The 21,060-nt window shown below is 40.3% G+C and overlaps 1 protein-coding gene across 1 annotated transcript in view; it reads right to left on the bottom strand.

Moving 5' to 3' along the window:
- clybl (citrate lyase beta like) overlaps positions 1-21,060 on the bottom strand; it is a 69,126-nt gene that overhangs the window by 13,615 nt on the left and 34,451 nt on the right. The window contains exons 2-3 of the mRNA XM_085135529.1: positions 18,335-18,548; positions 1,806-1,994 (exon numbers count right to left, since the gene is read on the bottom strand). Of these exons, the coding sequence (XP_084991655.1) occupies positions 1,806-1,994; positions 18,335-18,548 (403 nt within the window). The remainder of the gene's footprint in view (positions 1-1,805; positions 1,995-18,334; positions 18,549-21,060) is intronic.

Here is a 21,060-nt window from a genome sequence, read left to right on the forward strand (position 1 = left end):
CACAGACGCACAAGAAAAGTACAAAGTGGCGAGAGAGTGAAAAAGTTGGGCGGGATGGGATGAAGATAAGACTCAGGGCCTCATCGAGTGCCACCAAGTTCATTTTGTCTAAGGGTACATATGCACCAACTGATGCAAAAATCATACTGGCAAATAAATCAAATGCTTAAAACAAGCAAGCTACCTACAGGCTTTTTCTCTCGAGGGGTACAGTAACAATATAAAGGGCGAACTTAATTCAAGTTTTTGCATTAATATTAAAAAAAAAAACCACCACATAACATATCCACAACTTAAAGCTTTCTAAGTTGGCTGAGTCACAGCATAACAACACAAGTGGATTTTTTTAAAGTAAAAAAAAAAAGACTGTCTTAAGTGAAGAAAAGCAGCCAAGGGAGAAAGGAGCTAGGGGAGAGAATTAGTGAACACCTGTCAGCAATTATACTTGCAAGAAAGAAAGGGCAGCAGGAAATAGACATGTTATAATTAAAGCCACTAGTTAAAAACTTCCTGCTCCTTCCCTCAGACCAAGTATGAGCATAAATGTGTGCGTGCGTGCATGTATGTAATAACACAGAGGCAAAAGGGAAAAAAAAAGAAGCAGACTAGACATACACCTTTACTACAGATTCTCTCCTCTAAACATATCACAACGTGTCGCGCTTGTTTAATCAACTGTAACTGTTCTGAATACATGCGGCTTGATATAGTAGAGACCAAAAAAATGTTACTTTAAAAGCTATATCCCCCACTTTGCATTGCTTGCTTGGGGTACTCAATGCAAAGTGACAGCAAGAAAAGTATTTAGAGCACTGTGTCTTTTTTATGAAAATGAAGGTCAGCAAATGATGTCGATGCAAACAGTAAGTAGACTGGGAATAAATCTTGTTTACCCTGGCATGTGACTGGAGCTGATCATACAGGTCTGCATTAATGATGTCAATGTCTGCTGACTTTTTGGGGCTCGACTTCTCTACATCTGTTTTCCTGGTCTTGGCCATCTTGGTTTGTTTTCCTGGTATTGGCCCTACCTCTAATTTATAGAAAGCAGAGGTAGGGCCAATACCAGGAAAACATCTAACACTATTGCTTCATATTAGATTTATCAATTCAGTTTAGCGACCTTTTTCAGAGAATCAACGTTTTTAATATCTGGCTTCAGTTTTTGATAGCCTAACCACGACTGCACTGCCTTTTTTTTTGCAAGTTTGCACATGTGTAAACATTTGCAACATGCTACATTTAAAGGTGTATAAGAATAAGAGAAAGTAATGAATCTGAGGCATTCTGGTTTGGCTATGGGGTATTACATTTGATTAAATCAGTTCTTAGACACAACAGGACACTGTTCACAGCAGTCCTCCGTGAGGTCACCAGAGGCAGAAGGTACCATTGCGCTGTTACAGAAAGTTATCAGGCTTCTGAAGTTAAACCGAAGAAATGTCATCTGTTTCTTGAGCAGCAGCCAAGGAAAACACTCCGTCTGTCCCTGACAGGGATCGATTCCCTCTTTTACTTGGAAACGGGAAAGCTTGTTATGACTGCTTTGAAGATTCCCGAGGTTTCTTCTTACTTCATGAGTTTGTGCAAGATCACCAGTGCTTTTTAAAAGACTGTCAGAGTTCAAAGAAAGAAATGCAATGGGAACTTTAAGTGCAGCTGTTTTTTTGCTGTTGTTTTTTTATTTATTTACTTTTTCATACATTTTTATAGGCTCAGGAAAAAACTAAATTATGACTTTGAGCCTATTTTGATTTAGAAAAACAATGGTTATTTATACATGACGATGATGATTTTTCACTCACCCATTGCACTTCCTGTGTGTCCTCCACTTTGGGCAACATGATGGCACGAGGGAGAACCTTGGCCTTCAAAATTACCTCCAGGTCCGCCTCAGCCAAGCCACTAGACACCGAGTTCACTCTCACACACTTTTCTGTACGGCCCAGGTCCAATTCCGCTAACATTCTCGGAATAGTTTCTCTGGCTTCTGTCTGTGGAAGAAAACATGATTTTAATATGCAGCATACAGTTGTTTTAAAATAAAAAATGAAAGTGTGTGACGTTGTTACACACTTTTTATGCATGTTGTGCATGTTGAAAGCACGTACAGTAAGATTTCATCATTGCTATAGTAGTTATCTACTAAAACAAAATGCTTAAAAAGGACAAAAAAGAGATGATGAAAAATCAAAGAGAAGCCTACACTCCCTACTTCTATCGGTAACACAGTAGCACGCACTGCAATATTCAAACCAGATGCTGGCTACAGGAACGGAGAGAAAGATGGATGGAATGGGGAGAGAAGCCAGACTAGGGAGAGCAGAGAGGCTCAGTGGGAGAAATGTGGTCTGAGTTAAGCAGCATGAGGAAACGGTGGCTTAGGAGTTGTCAGCTCAGATCAGAAGCTGGAGCCTTTGAGTGCTTGTGTATAAATGTGTGTGTGTGTGTGTGTTTGGGAATTCTTATATTGGGATTTTTCTCCTGATTCAAAGACTACCACTAACAAAATGTTAAGAAATGTACACTCAACCTGATGCCAATTGCTGGGTGAACCACAAAAATGTTCCGATAGCTCGTGAAATAAATTTCAAGTAATTCAAATATTGCACCGAAAAATGCTGGCACATGTGGCACGATGCCATGTGATGTAACTCCCTGGATCACGCAGAGCATATAGTAGTGCATCTAAACAGGGTGATAATCAGCAGACTGACAACTAAAATAAGTGTGTGCATAAAAGAGAACATATAGACAGACATAACATATTGAGCCCATATATCACAAACGCTTGTAAAAACTCAAGCGGACAAGAGTCAACCTTGGTTCAGTTGTATGAGTTTAGGGGGTACTCTCAAGGGTCACAAGGACTAAACCAGTCCTAGCTCTGATCTCCTGGAATGCAGAACTGTATGTGATATTGTAAACACCCTCCCAGCATCAATAAAATGCGGTATCAGAGTACATATCAAAGATTTTCTTGGATTTAATAGGGTTCATGAACAGGCTGAGCTGCTGTGTGTCATCTTTGTCTCCTTTTTGCCTCACTGAAAGAGACAAGAGGGATTGTCACACCATATGATGAGGGCACTGTGATCTTTGACTCTTACTCAAATTTTGCTCTCTCCTCCTTTCTCAATGCCGCTCTCATAAGCCAACACAGACCCGCAACTCGATTGCAGTAACTTGAAACGGATGGAGGCGATTTACGCAACCATAACTCACTATTCATAAACCTGCTACTTGGTGGATAAATTCTGTCTGTCCCTGCGTAGTTCATGGTGACTAGAGAAAATTGATCTGTGAGAACTGCTGGCTGTTTTATGTGCCAGGAGTCACACTGAACCCTGACCAAATTAAATAAATAGATATCCAAAAACGGTCAAAAAGCGTGCTTATAACGTTCTCAGATCAAAGACGGGAAAGCTCCCAACGTCTTTCTCAAGGCTCAACCTGATATACTGGCGACCCACGTGTATAAAATTCTTCTTATGTAAGCAGAAATCACTCATGAAAAGGACAGACGCCTCATCTTTTCTTCTCTTTTCCAAGGCCACGTCAGCAGAAGTGGTCAAGGAGACGGGCTGGGGTCTCATATAAAAAACTCTTACAATCAATTTTCATCTTAAGAATGCTTAAAGATGGAAAACATAGAACACTATAACAGTGAGTTATTTTGTACCAAGAAAATATTAATTTTGAAAAATCAGAATCAGAATCAGAATACTTTATTAATCCCAAAGGAAATTAGGGTTACAGCAGGCAGCACGCTAATGGCGCATGCACACTTACAAAGGAACCTTCTGACCAACTTTACACAAACATCACATTGGGGAGACATGTCAGAAAGGTAGGCTGATAGGAAAAAAACAACGAAAATACATAACATGAGTGTCATGTTTACGTAGAGACACTCAGGCCTGTGGTTCTTCTGCAAGTCATTGTCAGAGTCGTGGGAGGGCTGGAGATGGCCAGCCTGATGCAGGCTAGCACAAAGAAATAGACAACCACTCGCACTGCCATTCACAACTATGGCCAATTTACCCACTAAGTGCATTTCTTTGGACCGTGGAAGGAAGCCAGAGTACACGGAAGGAGAGAACCACTCGAACACTAGGAGAACATGCAAACTCCACACTGAAGGCCACTGTGCTGCCTTTTACGAACATAACAATAAGATATGTTAGTGAAAGGTGACAGGAATTGTTTGTCACACCGAAGGCTTTCTTGTCCTTGAGTTATGGAAGGACAGTGAAAAGTTAGTTTGCAGATTTGATAGACTTTATTTGCACATAATTGCCTTGCCTTTCAAAATATCAGCATCTCTCTGTTTTTGTTATCCACTAAACATTATAAAATGGGAAGCTACAAGGCTGGTGTGGTCAGTTTAAGTTGTTTTGTGATCTGAAACAGAAAATGACATTCTCAGAGCCTGTCTAAGCACCTTTATTTAGTGCTCAGCATCTTTCATGAATCGATTGTAAGCATGCGATCTAGACATCTGAACACATGATCTTAAGACTAAGTTCAAACATAGAACATTTTTATAAATGAGGCCCCAGGTCACTATTCACTATCCTTACTTTTATCTTCTTTTCCGCCTAAAGTGAGAGAGAGATTATTCTGCCAGAGACCTTGACCCCTATGGGCTCCGCTACTCTGAGCTTGAATAAAGCTCTTTGAAAAGAAGATATTTTACATTAATGGACAGCCATCCAACAAGTTGCTTCAAAGCTCCCTCCCCAATCACCTGGTGTCCTACGGAGAGCTCACCCCAACGTCAGCGCCATCTCCTCTTTGATTTCCTCCATCATCCTCATCATTAGAGGCTGACACACAGGCAGGCAAGCTTGCAAGCAGTCACCCAGGCAGGCAGGGCCGTCGAACGCATAGATGCACATGAGAAGCTTTTCAAGTGCAGAGAGGCTGACCTTCCAGGAGAGCGAGGGCAGCTTCTTAACACACAGCCTGAGTTCTGACACTCAGAATCCTACAGAGTGCTGTATATATGTGACACAGCATGGCTACTGCCTTGTAGACACCAAATCAGACTACAGCATCCAAACTGGTATATGTGCAGTCCACAGCAGGACCAACTTCCTCTTCAGCATCAGATTATGGACTTCCAGCCCTTCTGCCATGTTGCTTGAAACAGGGAACGTCAAACACCCCCTCTGGATAGTCTATACATGTATACATGTACACACAGTCTGTCCCTTCATTCAGCTTAAATTGTTTTTTCAGTAGAGGCATGATTATGGTGGATATACAGAGGATATGTGACCTTTTTTTTTTAAAGGGCATAATTTTGGCTAGACTTATTTTTTTCTCATACAATATTGTTATAGTATTGTTATAGTTATAGTAAATAGAAAAAACATGAAGATGTCCTAAATTAGCATTATTTACAACATTAAAAAGTCAATGTCATTCTAAAAAAAAAATAAAAAATTACTCACAGCTGTACACCTGCATTCACAAGAACAGCTTATATGTTCATCCCACTTTTATCATTTCCATTGTGCCTTCAAACAGTAGAGTGCTGTATCTTTAGCCTGAAAGTGGATATAGGGTTTCATGTCTAAGGAGTGCAAGATCATGAGTCACAATGCGTGTAGTTGTTTTTCCTTTTTTTAATACCTTTTAAGATCGGGTGTTTTGCACCCTGCTGTGTAACTCGTGATGCCATTTACAATGAGCTGTAGACTCTCGCAGGTGAAGGCTGCCAGCCTCAAGTGTAACTGTCCGCACTTGTTCATCTGTCTTTGTTAGTGTGTGCCAGATTGTGTGCGTGTGTGTGTGTTTTTGTAGGCTTCAAGTTATCGTGGATGCGTTTTGACAAGTGACATGCTGCACTCTATAAAGTGGGAGTGAGATGACTGACTAATTCAGGCTACGCAGATAACTGAGACGTAGCAGAAGGAGATTCAGGCCTTCACTCTGTCAGTCGGAGGCGCTCTGTGTTATCTGTTACACTGTCAGTGCAGACAACAAGACATAACTAGCAGGAAAGAGGAGGAGAAATTTGTAAATCATGAAACCTGCCTGTCATTGATGGTCAAAGCTGACAGCATGAGGCAAAAAACAGCTAGTTATTACACACTTTAATTAGCCATGAAAGGAGCTCATTAAAAATCTTTGGTTACAGTTCATTACAAGCTGAAATCCATGATACCATATCAATCCATGGAAAAAAAAAATACAGTTTACATTTTTATTTTACATCCTGTAAAATAAGAAAAATTCAGATTCCACCAGTCTTCTCCAAACTAGTGCCAAACTAGTGATCTTTTGGATACTGCAGGTTTTTTATAATTTCATATTTGTAGTTTTAAATATCTTTATTTATTCCAGGACAGCTTTTGGGCCTCTAAAACCAAAGCAGAGTTCTCTGGTCTAATCGTTTACAATTTGATTTGATACCTCAAAACACATTTTTCTGAGTTTATGGCCAATACGAATCAGCATCCATGAGATGCGGCAAAACAACCCTAATATATGACTCCGTATTAGGGTTGTATTAGGGCCCTATTACATGACTCTGTAACAGGGACCTGTTGAGGACCACTCAATAGGTCAGAGTTGTTTTTGGGGTTGAGGGTGGCTATACAATATATTTACTTTTGTCTTGGATTGATGCAACATTGTGACTATTCTCTGATCAATACTATAGGCCAAGCCAATGAGTTTAGTAAGTTTACACAAGACAAGCAGTAGGACAGAAACTTCTGAAAAGCGTGGGCAGCTCCTCAATAAGTCACAAATGTAGTTCCATTTCATACATCCCAGACGCATTTCGTCTGTATTTCCTGGAATGTTGTCATGTTGAGTTGAGAGACTGCCAAATTCATTGTGATCACAACAACTTCAGTGCTTGTTGCAACTACAAAGGAACCCAGCTCATTCAAAGACCTTCCTCCTAAACCAGCATCTTTTTCTGACAAAAACTCTCAGCAATGCTGGCAGTTCTTTGTGAGCTTTGGATCAATGTCTGTTGATTATAAGAAGTAACTCCACTATGTTGGCAGATACTAAGAACATCGAACAGTGCCATTTGACGAATATCCAAATAACAACATGTATAAACAAATACAACCAAATGGAAAAACCCACTATAGTTTGATTACTGCTCTATAATATCAGAATTGTGTGTATGTGTGTGTTTAGTTCTATTGGTATGTGTCCTTTCTATCTAAACAACATTGACTGGAGGTTAGTCCTGTGCAGAGTGTGGACCAAAGAATCATCTGCGGTACAGGAACAGAAATCTCATATGTGACTAGGGATGGGTACTGGTATTATTATGTGCCATTATTGCACAGGTCCTGACATAAACGGTAGTAACCAGACCGAAAAGCAATGCACATTTCGGTGCTTTTTTTTAATTTGAGATGTCATACACTTTGGATTCTAGCCAATCATTTTACCTTTCAAAAGTCTGGCTGTACTTCACAGCAAAAGATGCAAACTCAGCAGCCTGCAACAAGTGCTTTAAGGTGATACTGTGGAAAGGAGGTAAAACCTCGAATCTGATGAAACACCTGGCCACGCATAGCAATTTTTTAAAAGCCAAGAAATGCACCGTATTTGATAGCTTGCTGCCAGACCTCACACCGGGCACATCTACTGCAGGTGTGGTGCCTGTTATCGGACCCGGAGTTAGCAACATCCCCCAAGAACCCGAAGAGTAGAGTCCTGGCCCCTAGCCCTGTCAGTGTAGCAGAAATGATGACGGATGATGATGGCAGCAGCAGCCGTTCTTCTCTGGGTGAGTAGCTTAATGTTGTTTGTGTTAACGTTGAGTAGGCTAACCACGTTATTAAATTAATGCACGTAAGGTGAACTAGCAAACACCGTCGTAGTTACATGCGGCTGTCTTCTTGTTTGATAGAGTGATACCATATATGCCCTATAGCTGCAGAAAAGGTATAACACTGTTATCTTTTTACAAAAAAACCCCCAGCTAAACATGAGAGGTTTTAGGACAAAGTTTGTATTTTCCATTGTTTAAGCACCGGTTCCAACCAAAGGAGGTATGTTGTATCAACAGAAAAGGCTAACTTGGTTATCATTTTGCAGAAAAAAAGACTGCTAAAAATAAAAACATGAGAGGTTTTTGGACAAAGTTAGTGTTTTCCATAAAAAGATAACAATGTTAGCATTTTCTGCAGCTATAGGGGATATATGGTATCACTCTTGGCTGGAAGCAGTGCTTAAACCAGTGGTTCCCAAACTTTTTTTGCTAGGCCCCCCTTTGTTTTACAAGAAAAATGCTCACAGCTGTTTCGTCCACACATAAACGGCGTTTCGAATCACCGAAAACTGAGATTTTTTAAAACTCCTTTTTTGCATTTACGTGTGGACGAGGAATACAGAGTTCGTCACGCAATGTCAAAGGTATGTGCCTTTTTTCATGTCACGCTGTGCGCCACGTTATTGTTTACATGAGATAAATTGCAGAATGGCAGCTAGAGACAAAATACTGTTACTGTTAATCTGACTATCTTCAGGTTTTACACGTAACTTAACTGTATAAAGAGCTAACATCTCAAAAATGTCAGGAGTAGTTAGTCTTTTCAAGAAGTGTTTGTGAACTAAAAATCAAGAATGTGGGATACTGTTTGTCTGTGATTTGGAGAGCCCAATGCGTGCTCCCGACAAAGGGAAAACCAATGATGCAGGGGAGACCTACCTTGGCACTTGTGCAGGTGAATGAAACCAAAGGGAAGATATGCTTCACCGTATTTTCTAGTCTTTGGCTTAGAATGAAGTTGGTTTGGAAATATATTCAGCTATGCTTCAAGTCCTGCTTTGCGTTTGTGTGGGCGCAAGGGAGTATTTGCCATCAAACAAGAATAGCCGCATGTAACTACGACGGTGTTTGCTAGTTCACCTTACATGCATTAATGTAATAACGTGGTTAGCCTACTTAACGTAAATTACACACAAACAACATTAAGCTACTCACCCAGAGAAGAACGGCTGCTGCTGCTGCCATCATCCGTCATCATTTCTGCTACACTGGCAGGGCTAGGGGCCAGGACTCTCCTCTTCGGGTTTTTGGGTGATGTTGCTAACTCCGGGTCCGATAACAGGCACCACACCCGCAGTAGATGTGGTCGGTGTGAGGTCTTGCAGCAAGCTATCAAATACGGTGCATTTCTCGGCTTAAAAAAAAAAAAAAAAAAACGCTAAGCGTCGCCAGGTGCTTCATCAGATTCGAGGTTTTACCTCCTTTGCACAGTATCACCTTAAAGCACTTGTTGCAGGCTGCTGAGTTTGCATCTTTTGCTGTGAAGTACAGCCAGACTTTTGACCGCTTCGCCTTGGGCATTTTTAACCTGTAGCTCTGCTCCAAAAGAACGTACGTACCCGGGCCCGCCTACTATCCTTGGAAAGGTAAAATTATTGGCTAAAATCCAAAGTGTATGACATCTCAAATTTAAAAAAGCACCGAAATGTGTGTTGCTTTTCGGTCTGGTTACTACCGTTTATGTCAGGACCTGTGCAATAATGGCACCGGATACCGGTACCCATCCCTAGTCACATATGAGATTTCTGTTCCTGTACCACAGATGATTCTTTGGTCCACACTCTGCACAGGACTAACCTCCAGTCAATGTTGTTTAGATAGAAAGGTAAAATGATTGACTAGAATCCAAAGTGTATGGCATCTCAGGGAAAAAAAAGCCCCGAAATAAAGCACTGAAATGTGCGCTGCTTTTCGGTCTGGTTGCTACCGTTTTTGTCAGATGGGTACCGGTATCCATCCCTATTCACCATACATATATTTATATAACATTTGCTGCATTTACAAGCTTTTTGAGTGATACTTTTTTTTCACTATCCGCCCACCAATGAAGTCTGACCATTTTACTGCTTCTCAGCTGATTTAAAGACTTAAACCTCTCATCCATGCATTCATTACATCTAGATTCAATTTTGACATTATCATATTCATGGTGTATCATCCAAAATCCTCAGTAAGCCCCAGTCTTCCCGAACCTTTAATGAGTCCCTGTCACAATGCATTTGATTCAAATTTATTATAATCACTCAAACTCCACCCTAAAGCACCTCCTACCTCACCAGTCTTCACAACCACACCCTTTACTACAAACTGCACCCCTTAAAACCACCCACTTATACAGAACCAAGCAATATACCTGGGATTTCTCTAAGTGTGCCCTCACCTGCTAAAGCTCTCTCCCAAAGTGCATTTAAAAGCAAAGCAAGAAGGTTTCGGGTTTGAATCCCCTTGCCAGTAGGGCCTTTCTATGTGCAGTTTGCATGTTCTCCCAGTGCTTGTGTCGCTTCTTTCTTTCCAGCTACTCTGGTTTCCTCCCACAGTCCAACGACATGCAGGTGGACATGGATTGGATGCATATACAGTTAAAATTAGAGATATCAGAAAAAAACGAGGTAAGAAAATGTGGAAGGTATATTAAATGCATGAAGGTGAAATTTGTGTGCTGTACAGATTCTCTGAACATTACCACAGAACTATAATTAATTTCCTGCTGAGATTCAACCATGAATCAGACTTAAACACAATCATTTTAGGGTTCTGTTTTAAAGTAGGCACTCTTGAAGGCTGCACTATATAGTTACTGACCAATGAGCACAATCCCAATTAAAACATGTTAATTTACATTCATGCTACTGATATACAGGTTCACTAAAGTTCATTTGCAGTTTAACTATAGCTCAGTTCAATAAAACAGAAAAACTGTTGGATTTGGAGGCAGTGGAAAGGAAAAACTCCCTTTTAAATGGAAGAAACCTCCGGCAGAAACTGGATAGGGAGGGATGGCCTTCTGCCATGACTGACTGGGAGTGAGGGGAGGAAGACAGGACAAAGACATGCTGTGGAAGAGAACCAGAGATTAATTATAACTAATGATTAAATGCAGAGTGTTGTATAAACACACTGAGTGAAAAAGGTGAATGAAGAAGAAGCACATCGTGGGAAGCTCCCAACAACCTATTGCAGCTTAACTTAAGGGAGAATTCAGGGTCACCTGATCAAGCTTTAGCTATATGCTTTGTCAAAAAGCAAAGTTTTAAGCCTAATCCTAAAAGTAGAGATAGTGTCTGTCTCCCAAATCCAAACTGGGAACTGCTTCCACATACGAGGGAGCTGAAAGCTGAAGGCTCTGCCTCCCATTCTACTTTTAAATATCCTAGGAACCACGAGTAAGCCTGCAGTCTGAGAGCGAAGTGCTCTATTGTGTTGATATCGTACTATAAGGTCTTTAGAAAAAGATTGGGCCTAAATATTCAAGACCTCGTATATGATGACAAAGATTTTAAATTCATTTCTGGATTTAACAGGGAGCCAATGAAGAGAAGCCAGTAAAGGAGAAATATGCTCTCTTTTTCTAGTGGATTTTCATTTACCTCTACTACAATTTAGTATCTGCCCCAAAATAGATGAAACAATTAAAGGACAAATAAGCAAAAAGAAAAGAAAAGAAAACAAGAACTGATGAACTATATATTTTTTAAAAATAAGACAAACATTTAAGATGTGCAAAAAACAGACATATTCAACTTATATTGCCATTTTCACTGTTATATATACAAATGTTATTTTCAAGCGATTATGATTTAGAGCAAGAAACTTTTTCATAGGTTTTAGTGTATGTTATTTATAGCGCTAACTAGTAATTCAAGTTCTTGTTCCCTTAATGCCCACCAATACTTAAACACAATATTAAATTTTATATTTAAATCTCTTGTGAAATAAGAGCTAAAGTATATTCCCATCTCATCCTCCCATCTGCTCCATCCCCTCTCTTCCTCCCATTCTTTAATGTTTTCATCGCCTTGTACTCCTCTCCATCAACACTACTCATACTGGGTTACTTTCTAAGCACTGGGTGGGTTGCGCAAGCCACATAGCACAGAGTGGTGCTGGCCAGTGAAAACACAAGAGTGTAACAGGATAATGAGAGGCAGAGAGGACCTCTCTGTTCTCCATCTCGGCATTTTCCAATGCCTTGCTCAGGTTGATTCCTCGCGCTCAGTCCACTGAAGCTGTAGCACAAATGAGTTTCAAAACGCAACCAGAGGGGCCGAAAAAAAGCTGTAAATAGCAAGTGTACAACTTCTGAAACTGAAAAAAAAAAAAACAGACACAAAAATATTGCTGCTAAAAAAATTAATAAAAAAAAACAAACAAATACATCAACATTTCATCACAAAGGATGCTAATCGAAGGACTGTCATCCCTCCCTTGTACACCCTGACCACTTGGTTACTCTACCCATGGTACTCTCAACAAACAGACCAAGTGATTCCGGACAAATGACACTTAAAACACGCACGCACTCTAAACAGCAAGGTTTGGACTGGATGGTATTTCTCCTATGGCCAGGGCAGGGTCTACTTTCTGGCGGAGTGCATTACAACTCAGTTGTGAGTTTTGGCAGACAGACTGGGAGTTTCTCTGGAGTCTTCTGAGGTGTAGAGCACATGCACAAGCACACGTACAAGGATGTAAATACGTGTGCAGTCCCATCCTGTATAATATACACTAAATAGAAATGTTTAGCATTCATAATTCTACCGGTTACCATTATTCCCCAGGAGCACTTTCTGTCAAGAGTTTATTCATTTGAATCCACTTAAACAGGGAGCGGGCCTTTGAGTGTCCTCTGAAACAACACAGTGAGCAGTGAACTGAGGTCACGTATCAGTTGACAGTTGGCTGCATAATTTATGTTAAGTTGCAATTCTCTGGTGTCAGACACAGTTCATGCATAGACCATAGCTCATGCATTGACTGACAATGAGATAAAGTTAATATACAACTATAATGATGACATCCACTCCACAATGTGTCATTCAACTGAAAGTACCAAGACCAGTGGATATTAGTGTTACTGTAAAAACAGAATTACAGAGAAAAGACAAAGAAAGAGAAATGTCTGGCTTAACATTATGCATTACGAATTAGATGCTGTCATGTACACTTAACCATCACTTCCTAAGTCACTAAGTAGAGCACAAAGTAAAGTCAATGTAAAGTGCTGTAAATATAATTTGACCATATTTCACATTCTCAAAATGAGTAATCAATTTGGTCAAAAAATCATATTTTCTTAGACTACAGGGGGCGCATGACAACTGTGTATTATTATCCACCTATATACAACTGCCCTCCAACAAACAAGACTTTTGTTTATTTTTGTCGTAAATATGTCACATTCAATATTCTGTTCATGTGTTAATGCTTTAGTTTGCCTTGCATTTTATTCTATGGAGGCCTGAAGAATTTTTGCATCTTCTGTAAGAGTATTATATATAAATGAGATTTAATAATGCAAAACCAAAGGTACAGTGTATGGCTGTAATCACAACCTTCTGTTCATTTAATCTTACAGTCTACTACTGACCAATTTCTGTCCATATTAGCACTTTAAACACTACTTTGGGCTCTGATTACTGTGTTTATTCACCGACTTTCTATTTAGTTGTATATACTACCTATACTTTAAAGTGAATTACCTCCTTTCAAGCCCTAACAACTGTTCCTGGTTCAGTAACATACTGAAATGAATGCAGGACACTGATGTACAGTGGGATACCAACTGTAACAATCTGTGTATGTGTTTATCTGTGTGTACTTGTGTGCGAATGTCCGTATGTGACTACACGTACACACTCATGCATGTGTGCATGTTTGTATTCTGCTGGTCTTGTGTGCATTTACAGGCGCGTGCGGGTGTGTGAGAGGTGCTCCCCGTTGTGCCGGCCGCGCCACTATGCCATCTGGAGAGGAAATCGAGTGTGAAGTACAGTATAGTTTGGGACCAAGCTCCGTGGCAGCGGCTCAGCAGTTAGTTCATTAGTTCCAAACTTCCAGGGATTAGGAGAGAATCTCTGCGGCAGGGAGGCAGGGGGGAGTCATGGAGGATGGAGGGACCCATGTGGGGAAAAGAGAGGCAGAAAGAGAAACACCAGGAGGAATACTGGACCAAAGGGCACCAAGAGACGGAGACAGAACATGGGGGGAGAGAGACATAAACAATCTTAACCCTGCGGACCCTAGAGAGGGGAGACGAGCGAGAGAGGGGGACGGTAAAGAACAAGACGGCGAGGGAGTGAGGAGGAGAGAGGACAGGTGTAGCCGTCAGTTCCGCTCTGGGGTTTCAACCTGCCCTCCCTTTTCCTCCACCCCACTGATCATACAGATATGATGATATGTGTAAGAGTGTTAGAGCAGTCAGCCTTGTCTTCCCTCCCCTCTCACCTCCTCCTTCTTTCCCCTCTGGGTCCGTGGCGACAGTTAGCAAGCTCTGGGTGGCTCCTACCCTTTACTCCCTTTCTTTTCTCCCTACCTCTTAAGCTGCCAGCATTACTGCCAAGATGGAGTGCAGACATTTTTAGAGTCAAAGTGGCAGGCAATTAAAGCCAGCATTCCTGGATTTCAATTTAAAAGGGGAGGGGGGGCCAGAGTGACCTTCACCACGTACCTTTTTGTCATGAACATCCTTTCCTGTTTTAGGGTGAAGGTGAAAGATAATGAAAAGAATACATTAATGAACACATAATAGGAGTGTGGTGGTGGGCAGTAGCCCCATTTAAGGCCTACTCATGCATACTCAGTAACTGCACTCAACATTTCGCCATCTCGCCATTGTTATATTCACCAAAACAGTGGTTCAGAATGGCATTTAGCAAGCTGGGTCATTGCTTTGCTCCCATTAGATATTCATTATGAGACTTTAGGACATTGTTGAAGCCTGGCATGCCTTGGCAAACCCACAGTGCAGACTGTGCAGTTGTCATGGTGAAGATAATCGTTTCTAGGCTATACAGTGTTGAAATTGTCAGCAGACACACACCCACATTGTAATAGCTAACTCTCATCCATTTATAGATCAGTTGGTCCCAACGCACAGCTCAAATTGAGTTAATAAAAGACAGGGTAAGGGTAACATTTTTGACAAGCAATTACGGGGTATGCTTCCAACACTTTGTGGTAGGACTCGACTTATGCGGTCAAAGAAGCGCAGGAGACTGATGCTTTCCAGTGTAGCAAGTGATTTATTCACCATTTTGTGACCGAAACAATATTTACAAAGAAACAAATAAGAAACTCAACTCTATAATTAACTCAGTTCAAATAAACATAACTGAACTTAAATAAACGGAAATTAAGGTCAAACTGCACACAGCTACACTGACCCGAACCCTTTCTCTTGAAACACCTGAGTTCTTCTGCTTAAATAGTCCACTTAATCAAACAGTTTCTCCTCTGGACTATTCCATTCAGTAGGTAGATACGATGAACATGATTATATTCAGACCTCCACTACTCCTCTTTACTGGCAACATGAACTCTGTGGTGTAATCAATACATATTATAACAATAAATCTACTTCTTCATAAACCCTCTAAAATCAACTTTATTAAATTATAAGAGTTCTTCCCCTTCTGCACTTGGTCTCTTCCTGTGACCTCAAATGAACCCAGAAGCTATAAAGCAGGAAGTAAAACTACATTTCCTCCTTTTGTTTCTGGAAGACAGGTAGGTAAGGTAAGTTCTAAACAATACAAATTAACAGCTGAAATAAATAACATGTTAACTTAACAAACTTGTAGGGATTGATTTAAACCAAGATGTTATATTATATAATCTGTAAAAGTGCAAAACATAAACAAACCCGGGATAGTAGATGTTTGCCTATTGCAGATTACATGTGAAATATGGTTAAATCAAAACAAGAATGATAACTAAGAATATGGACAAATGGTCTTCTCACCCACTTTGTCACACACTTCCTGCAAATTACCATTCACTAGGTACACACAACTGTGTCAGTGCATTATTCAATCGAGCTTGGTATTTACTTGGGCAGTAAGATGCATGCGTGTCCAGCAGCATCTGCATCTGATTTGCATAAAGTTACATTTACTCTGCAGATGCTTTTGGCACAGCGACTTCCAACAAACACATCCAAACCTAAATCTAAGCAGGAGCCAAAATGCATCAAAAATTGGCAAAAGTTTTAATGTAGGTACTTGACTAAACTTACTGTGAGCCACGAGCCGCAAGAAAAAGCACATAAAAACAGGAAGACGTGGAAGAAAAAAGTAACAGGCAACGTTTTTTTGGCACTAAACGAAAAGTTCCTTTGAAGACATTTAATAATATTTTTAGTGGTGTGTTGGGTTTTCATGTCAATAAACTGTAAATAATCTCTCAACTAACCTGTGTGCGCACATTACACAGGGTCCGCACAACGTCCTTCAAAAGAGCAGCATCAGTTCTCTTTCACTGACTCCAGGTGTGTTTATGTACAGAGCTGTCAGGTAATTCGTCTGTGTTTTAGCAGCACCGAGAGCCTAATAAACAATTATTGGATTTATGCGTGCATAACTGAATAAAATAATGATAAAAGCATAAAAGTATGCTTTGGGTGTAGATATAACCATAAAGAATCAAATATGAGCCATTACACAGCCTCTGTAGGCAGCAGGCATCAATTAGAAGTGCATCATTAGAAATTCATCACCTCTGAAGCATGTAACACCTTTTGACAAGATGTTTCACCTCCTTTAACTAGTTGTTTAATTTCTCAAAAACAATAAATGTAAAAATTTGTATCAGCACCTGTTTCCTCACGTGTTTTGCTTCTCTCCACAAGAACTGCTGAAAATAATGCCAGACTTAAGACACAAGATTTTGTCAGTCTGGCTTTGATGGTTTAAAGGGGTCAAAAAAAAAATCCTGATAAATATCCCCCCAGGCTATGTACTAAAAAATAATTTGAAAAAGATTTTTTTTAAACACACAATGAAAAGTAAAACAATTAATTCAGTCAACTCATTTCCACATGGAAATTTAATAAATCCAAAACAAATGTTTGTGGTATTCCCAGAAACCCACAAACACACACACACAGACACACATTCACACAAAGTACTGTTCATCCAAAAGGAAAAAATATCATCTTAAGGGAAGGTAGAACTACACAACATCCCCCATGGATTTCCAATTGCCACAGTGGAGAAAGACGGCAAGAGTGTGGAAAGTGAAGAAAGGGTGCCAGTAGGGAAGGTGCATTTTGTTATTGAGTATATTACTAATTTTTATATTACACAGCACGACCTAGCAAACACATAATAGGCTACAAGACTTTTTGCACACTGTACCGAAAGGCAACATGTCAAAACGTGTCAAAAGCTCAAATCTGTTGTGACGCTATGTTCTGCTTTGCAGTGTAGTGCAGACAGAAGAAAGTAATGGGATTATTAGGTAGGAAACTACTGGTGGACAATACTATTTTCCAGAATTTAATGTATTGGTATTTTTATGTGAATTACTCACAGAAGTAGTAGTGGAAGGTAGAGTGGTATGCCTGCTAAGGGACATTACTCTGCAGTTTGAATAAATGGGTATATCCTGTAGCTATGTACATTTTCACTTTATTTGTAAAGGCACATACTGGGGCTATAGGCACAACCCAGCAGTAGCTAACACAGAGGAGACCTTTTGAAAATGAGAAAAACAAAATTTTGAATTTGCAATTGTTGCCTACAAATTCAGCCCCCCAAAATGTTCATGTTTCAGGTGAAATGAATATGTTTGTGTAAAGAATATGCTGGAGCAAAACACTTCTGCTTAAACACAAGGAAGATGGGGACATGGACCTGCTGACAGCGCAACAGTCCAGCATCTGAAGCCTGAATGGCTCCTTCAGTGCTGCATTCCTCTCCACATTCCCCTTTATCACACAATAAAGACAGAAGCTCTTACATCCCACCAACACCATCGCAGGGTCACAGTTTTAGCTGTCAGTCACACAGGCCATCATCTTATTGTCTTTGTCTACTACAGGAACAGCCTCCAGCCATATCAATCATCTTTATTATCATGACTTAAAAACCTTTGTTAGTTAACTTTTTGCCCGGGCCCCTTCTTTATCCCACTCTCCAATCACAATTTCATGGGCAGTCCAGCAGGGCCAATGAGGAGGTAGCGTGGGCAGGAGGAGAATGCTTTTAACCTGCTGCATCTGGTGCTTTCCCACTGCTATCCCAGTGGGACATGGTCACCTTGTTTTAAATGACTCTAATGCGGTTGAGGGGGGGAGCGCTGTCTTTATACTATCATAATGGGGTGAAATGTGCTTGTTATAAACATCTCACTTAGGTAGTTTTCCTTTGAGTGATTAAGACCAAGCACCTGTCTGATAGAGAGATATGGGAATTAAAATATATCCAAGATCACACAGCTATGGGAGTGTTTGTGGCTTCCCCGCTATCCTATTAATACCAAGCTGAATTTCATTTACAAGCATGCATCTTAGTACTTATGTACCTTTTTGCTGAGGGCTACTCCATCTTCACAGTCCAGCACAGCACAGTCGACATCCAGCGAGGCTAGTTTCTTCAATTTTCGCTCATCATTGCCAGGGCAGTAGAGAACTGCCCTGCGGGGTATGTAGTGCAGAGAGGAGCCTGCAGAGTGATAGTGATGACGCCATGCTTCAGCATACAACTGCCAGACTGCGGCCCGGAGCCACCCGCCCTTTCTGTCAACAACAACATACACATACATAAGGACATGATGATGTAAGGACATAAACATACATGCTTTGGTGCACAGAGTACATACACAGAAATGGCAGGCAGGTGTACTATGAATGCACTAATTCATGTCTCTGGTGCATATATTACTCATGAGCACACACAGTATCAATAAGTAGCTAAGGGCCATGAATAATTAAAGGCTGTTGCTGCATTCATAATATATGTACAGTGTTTATAACACTCATGGAGATCCAGTGAGGAGGACTCACTCACACTTGAGTGAAAGTCTGGATGCGTTTCATTTTGGGAGTTCTGTTTGCCCTTCAGCTTTTCATTGAAGTGAATGAGAGACGCTGACCTGTGCTTTGGCAGTCTTTGTGAGAACAAACTCACCCAAACACTGAGCCACTCATATGCTAATTATTGCCACGCTGCTGAATATCTAGGCACGGCAGAAAGTGAATGAGTATCAGAGTCACTGTTGTTTAGTGCTGAGTCACAGAAAAACTTGTCTTAAAAGTGCGGATCTTTATTCCTACCATGAGCTCTGAAGGTAAAAATCAATATTACATAATAATGTGTTCTTTTAGTCACATAATTCCCAAATGACTAAGTATACATAAAGATAATGCAATTTAAAATTGTACTGCAAGTATGCCATGTTACGAAGTCACAAATTGCATTGTAATATATGGAATATGAGCACTTTTATTCATCATGGCCTTCAGGTAAATTATATATGATACACAGCATTCACCCACACACAAAGTAAACAAAAGTATTCAAGAAAAAAATACAGCACTGTAGATGTTAATGGAGTGTGTGGTTCTTCTTCCCTTTTTCTAAAGATTTTTTCAGGTCTAGAATCCTTTTCAGCCTGTGTTATCTGGCTAAATAATGGTCAGTGGTAGTAGTAAGTCAATTATAGATATTATAGTCAGCTAACATTTGGTATCGAGGCTAAAGAAAATATTAAAAAAAAAACAGAAAAGGAAATTCCCCGATACCTGCTGATCCTTTGCTCAAAGAAGGTGGGGTCACTTCAGGTCTGGAACATTTTAACAACAATCGTGTTGTAATGACAGCAGAGAGTTCAAAACCCAGCTGAGCTCCAGAAAGACTGACGGTATATGGTTGAAACTGTGGAACCTGATTTGTGCTGACTGAATAGATATTTATTAAACCTTATGAGAAGCTTGGGGGAAAACTCCATGAAGCACAGATCCATGAGGATTTGAGCACTTCCTGAGTATTGCCCATTTTGCATTAATGAAAAAAAATTGTTGTTTCATGTTTTCTTACAGCAGAGTTCTCTCAGGGCACTGGATGTCCATTCTGTATATATAAATATTTATGTCTCTCATTAATATGGTTTGCCCTCTTGTGGAGATAATGTGATATTCAAATAAATCGATTCTGTGTGAATGAAAACCCAAAAGTAATTGTGTGCACACAGGCTCAAAGCCTGGGGGTCACTGTCAGTTAAAACTGTTTTTAATTGTAGTTGCTAATGCTGTATTTATAACTGTACCCATCACGAAAGCCTATGTCATTAAAAATTCCTCTTATAGCATGCCTGAGACACTGACAGCAGGCGCTACAAAAAAGACTTTAAAACAGAGTTCTAAAAACTACAATAGGACCTAGAATCTACTGCGCAGACACAGAAGTAATAGGGTACTACATTCATCAGCTCCTGCAACTATGGAAAGGTTCCTGAAAACACCTTTTAACATTGCTGTACTCTTTCTGGGTATCAGAAGTCTGAGGATCCTATTGGTAGATTGGTGTCTTTCTTTGCCTGAGGAGGGCAAAAGAAAGAAAGAAAGCAAGTGAGGGGATATCCCTTCTGTAAAGAGGGGCTGAGTTATACTCTTTTCATGTTTCTCGCTCTCTAAAGGAGCTAAAGTGACTTCAATAGCCACTTAATCCTGTCAACTACGCTTCCACATGCCCTCCAGTCCCAATAAGGCCTAATCTACACTGAGATGTTGCAGTTGTAGCAGGCAGTTAAAACTAATTCAAAATGCTTCCAGCATTTTAGTGCTTCCAGGCATTGAGCGTGTTTGCAAAAGGCTTGGGGACAAAGTTTGAAGGGAGAACTACGGCCAACCCCATGCAAATTGTAGACCCGTTAAAATGGGTACAGCTCACAATACGTTTAGGAACTTAAATCTAAAGGACCAAAAACTGGTGAGAAAGAGATGAAAAACAGCAGCACTGAAACTAGAAAGAAAGACAGCGGGTCCAAGAATCCAGGCGAGTCTCAAAATGAAATGAGTCTATTCTGTGCACACTGCTCCAGGGGAACTGTTACAACGCTATACTAAGTACCAATCGATAAATCCCTTTTTCATCGGCATCATGATGTGAACATGAGCAATATACACGCTGAAAAAGACTGTGTGAAATGCCATGAATGTGAAAAGTTCTTATATTTATATGTGGCATCTACTGACACTCAGCATGCAGAAATAGCACCTTGCACAATAAAATCAAATTTGAGGTCATTTT

This window comes from Neolamprologus multifasciatus, chromosome 16, assembly GCF_963576455.1.
Source record: "Neolamprologus multifasciatus chromosome 16, fNeoMul1.2, whole genome shotgun sequence".
In the NCBI taxonomy this organism is placed as follows: Eukaryota; Metazoa; Chordata; class Actinopteri; order Cichliformes; family Cichlidae; genus Neolamprologus; species Neolamprologus multifasciatus.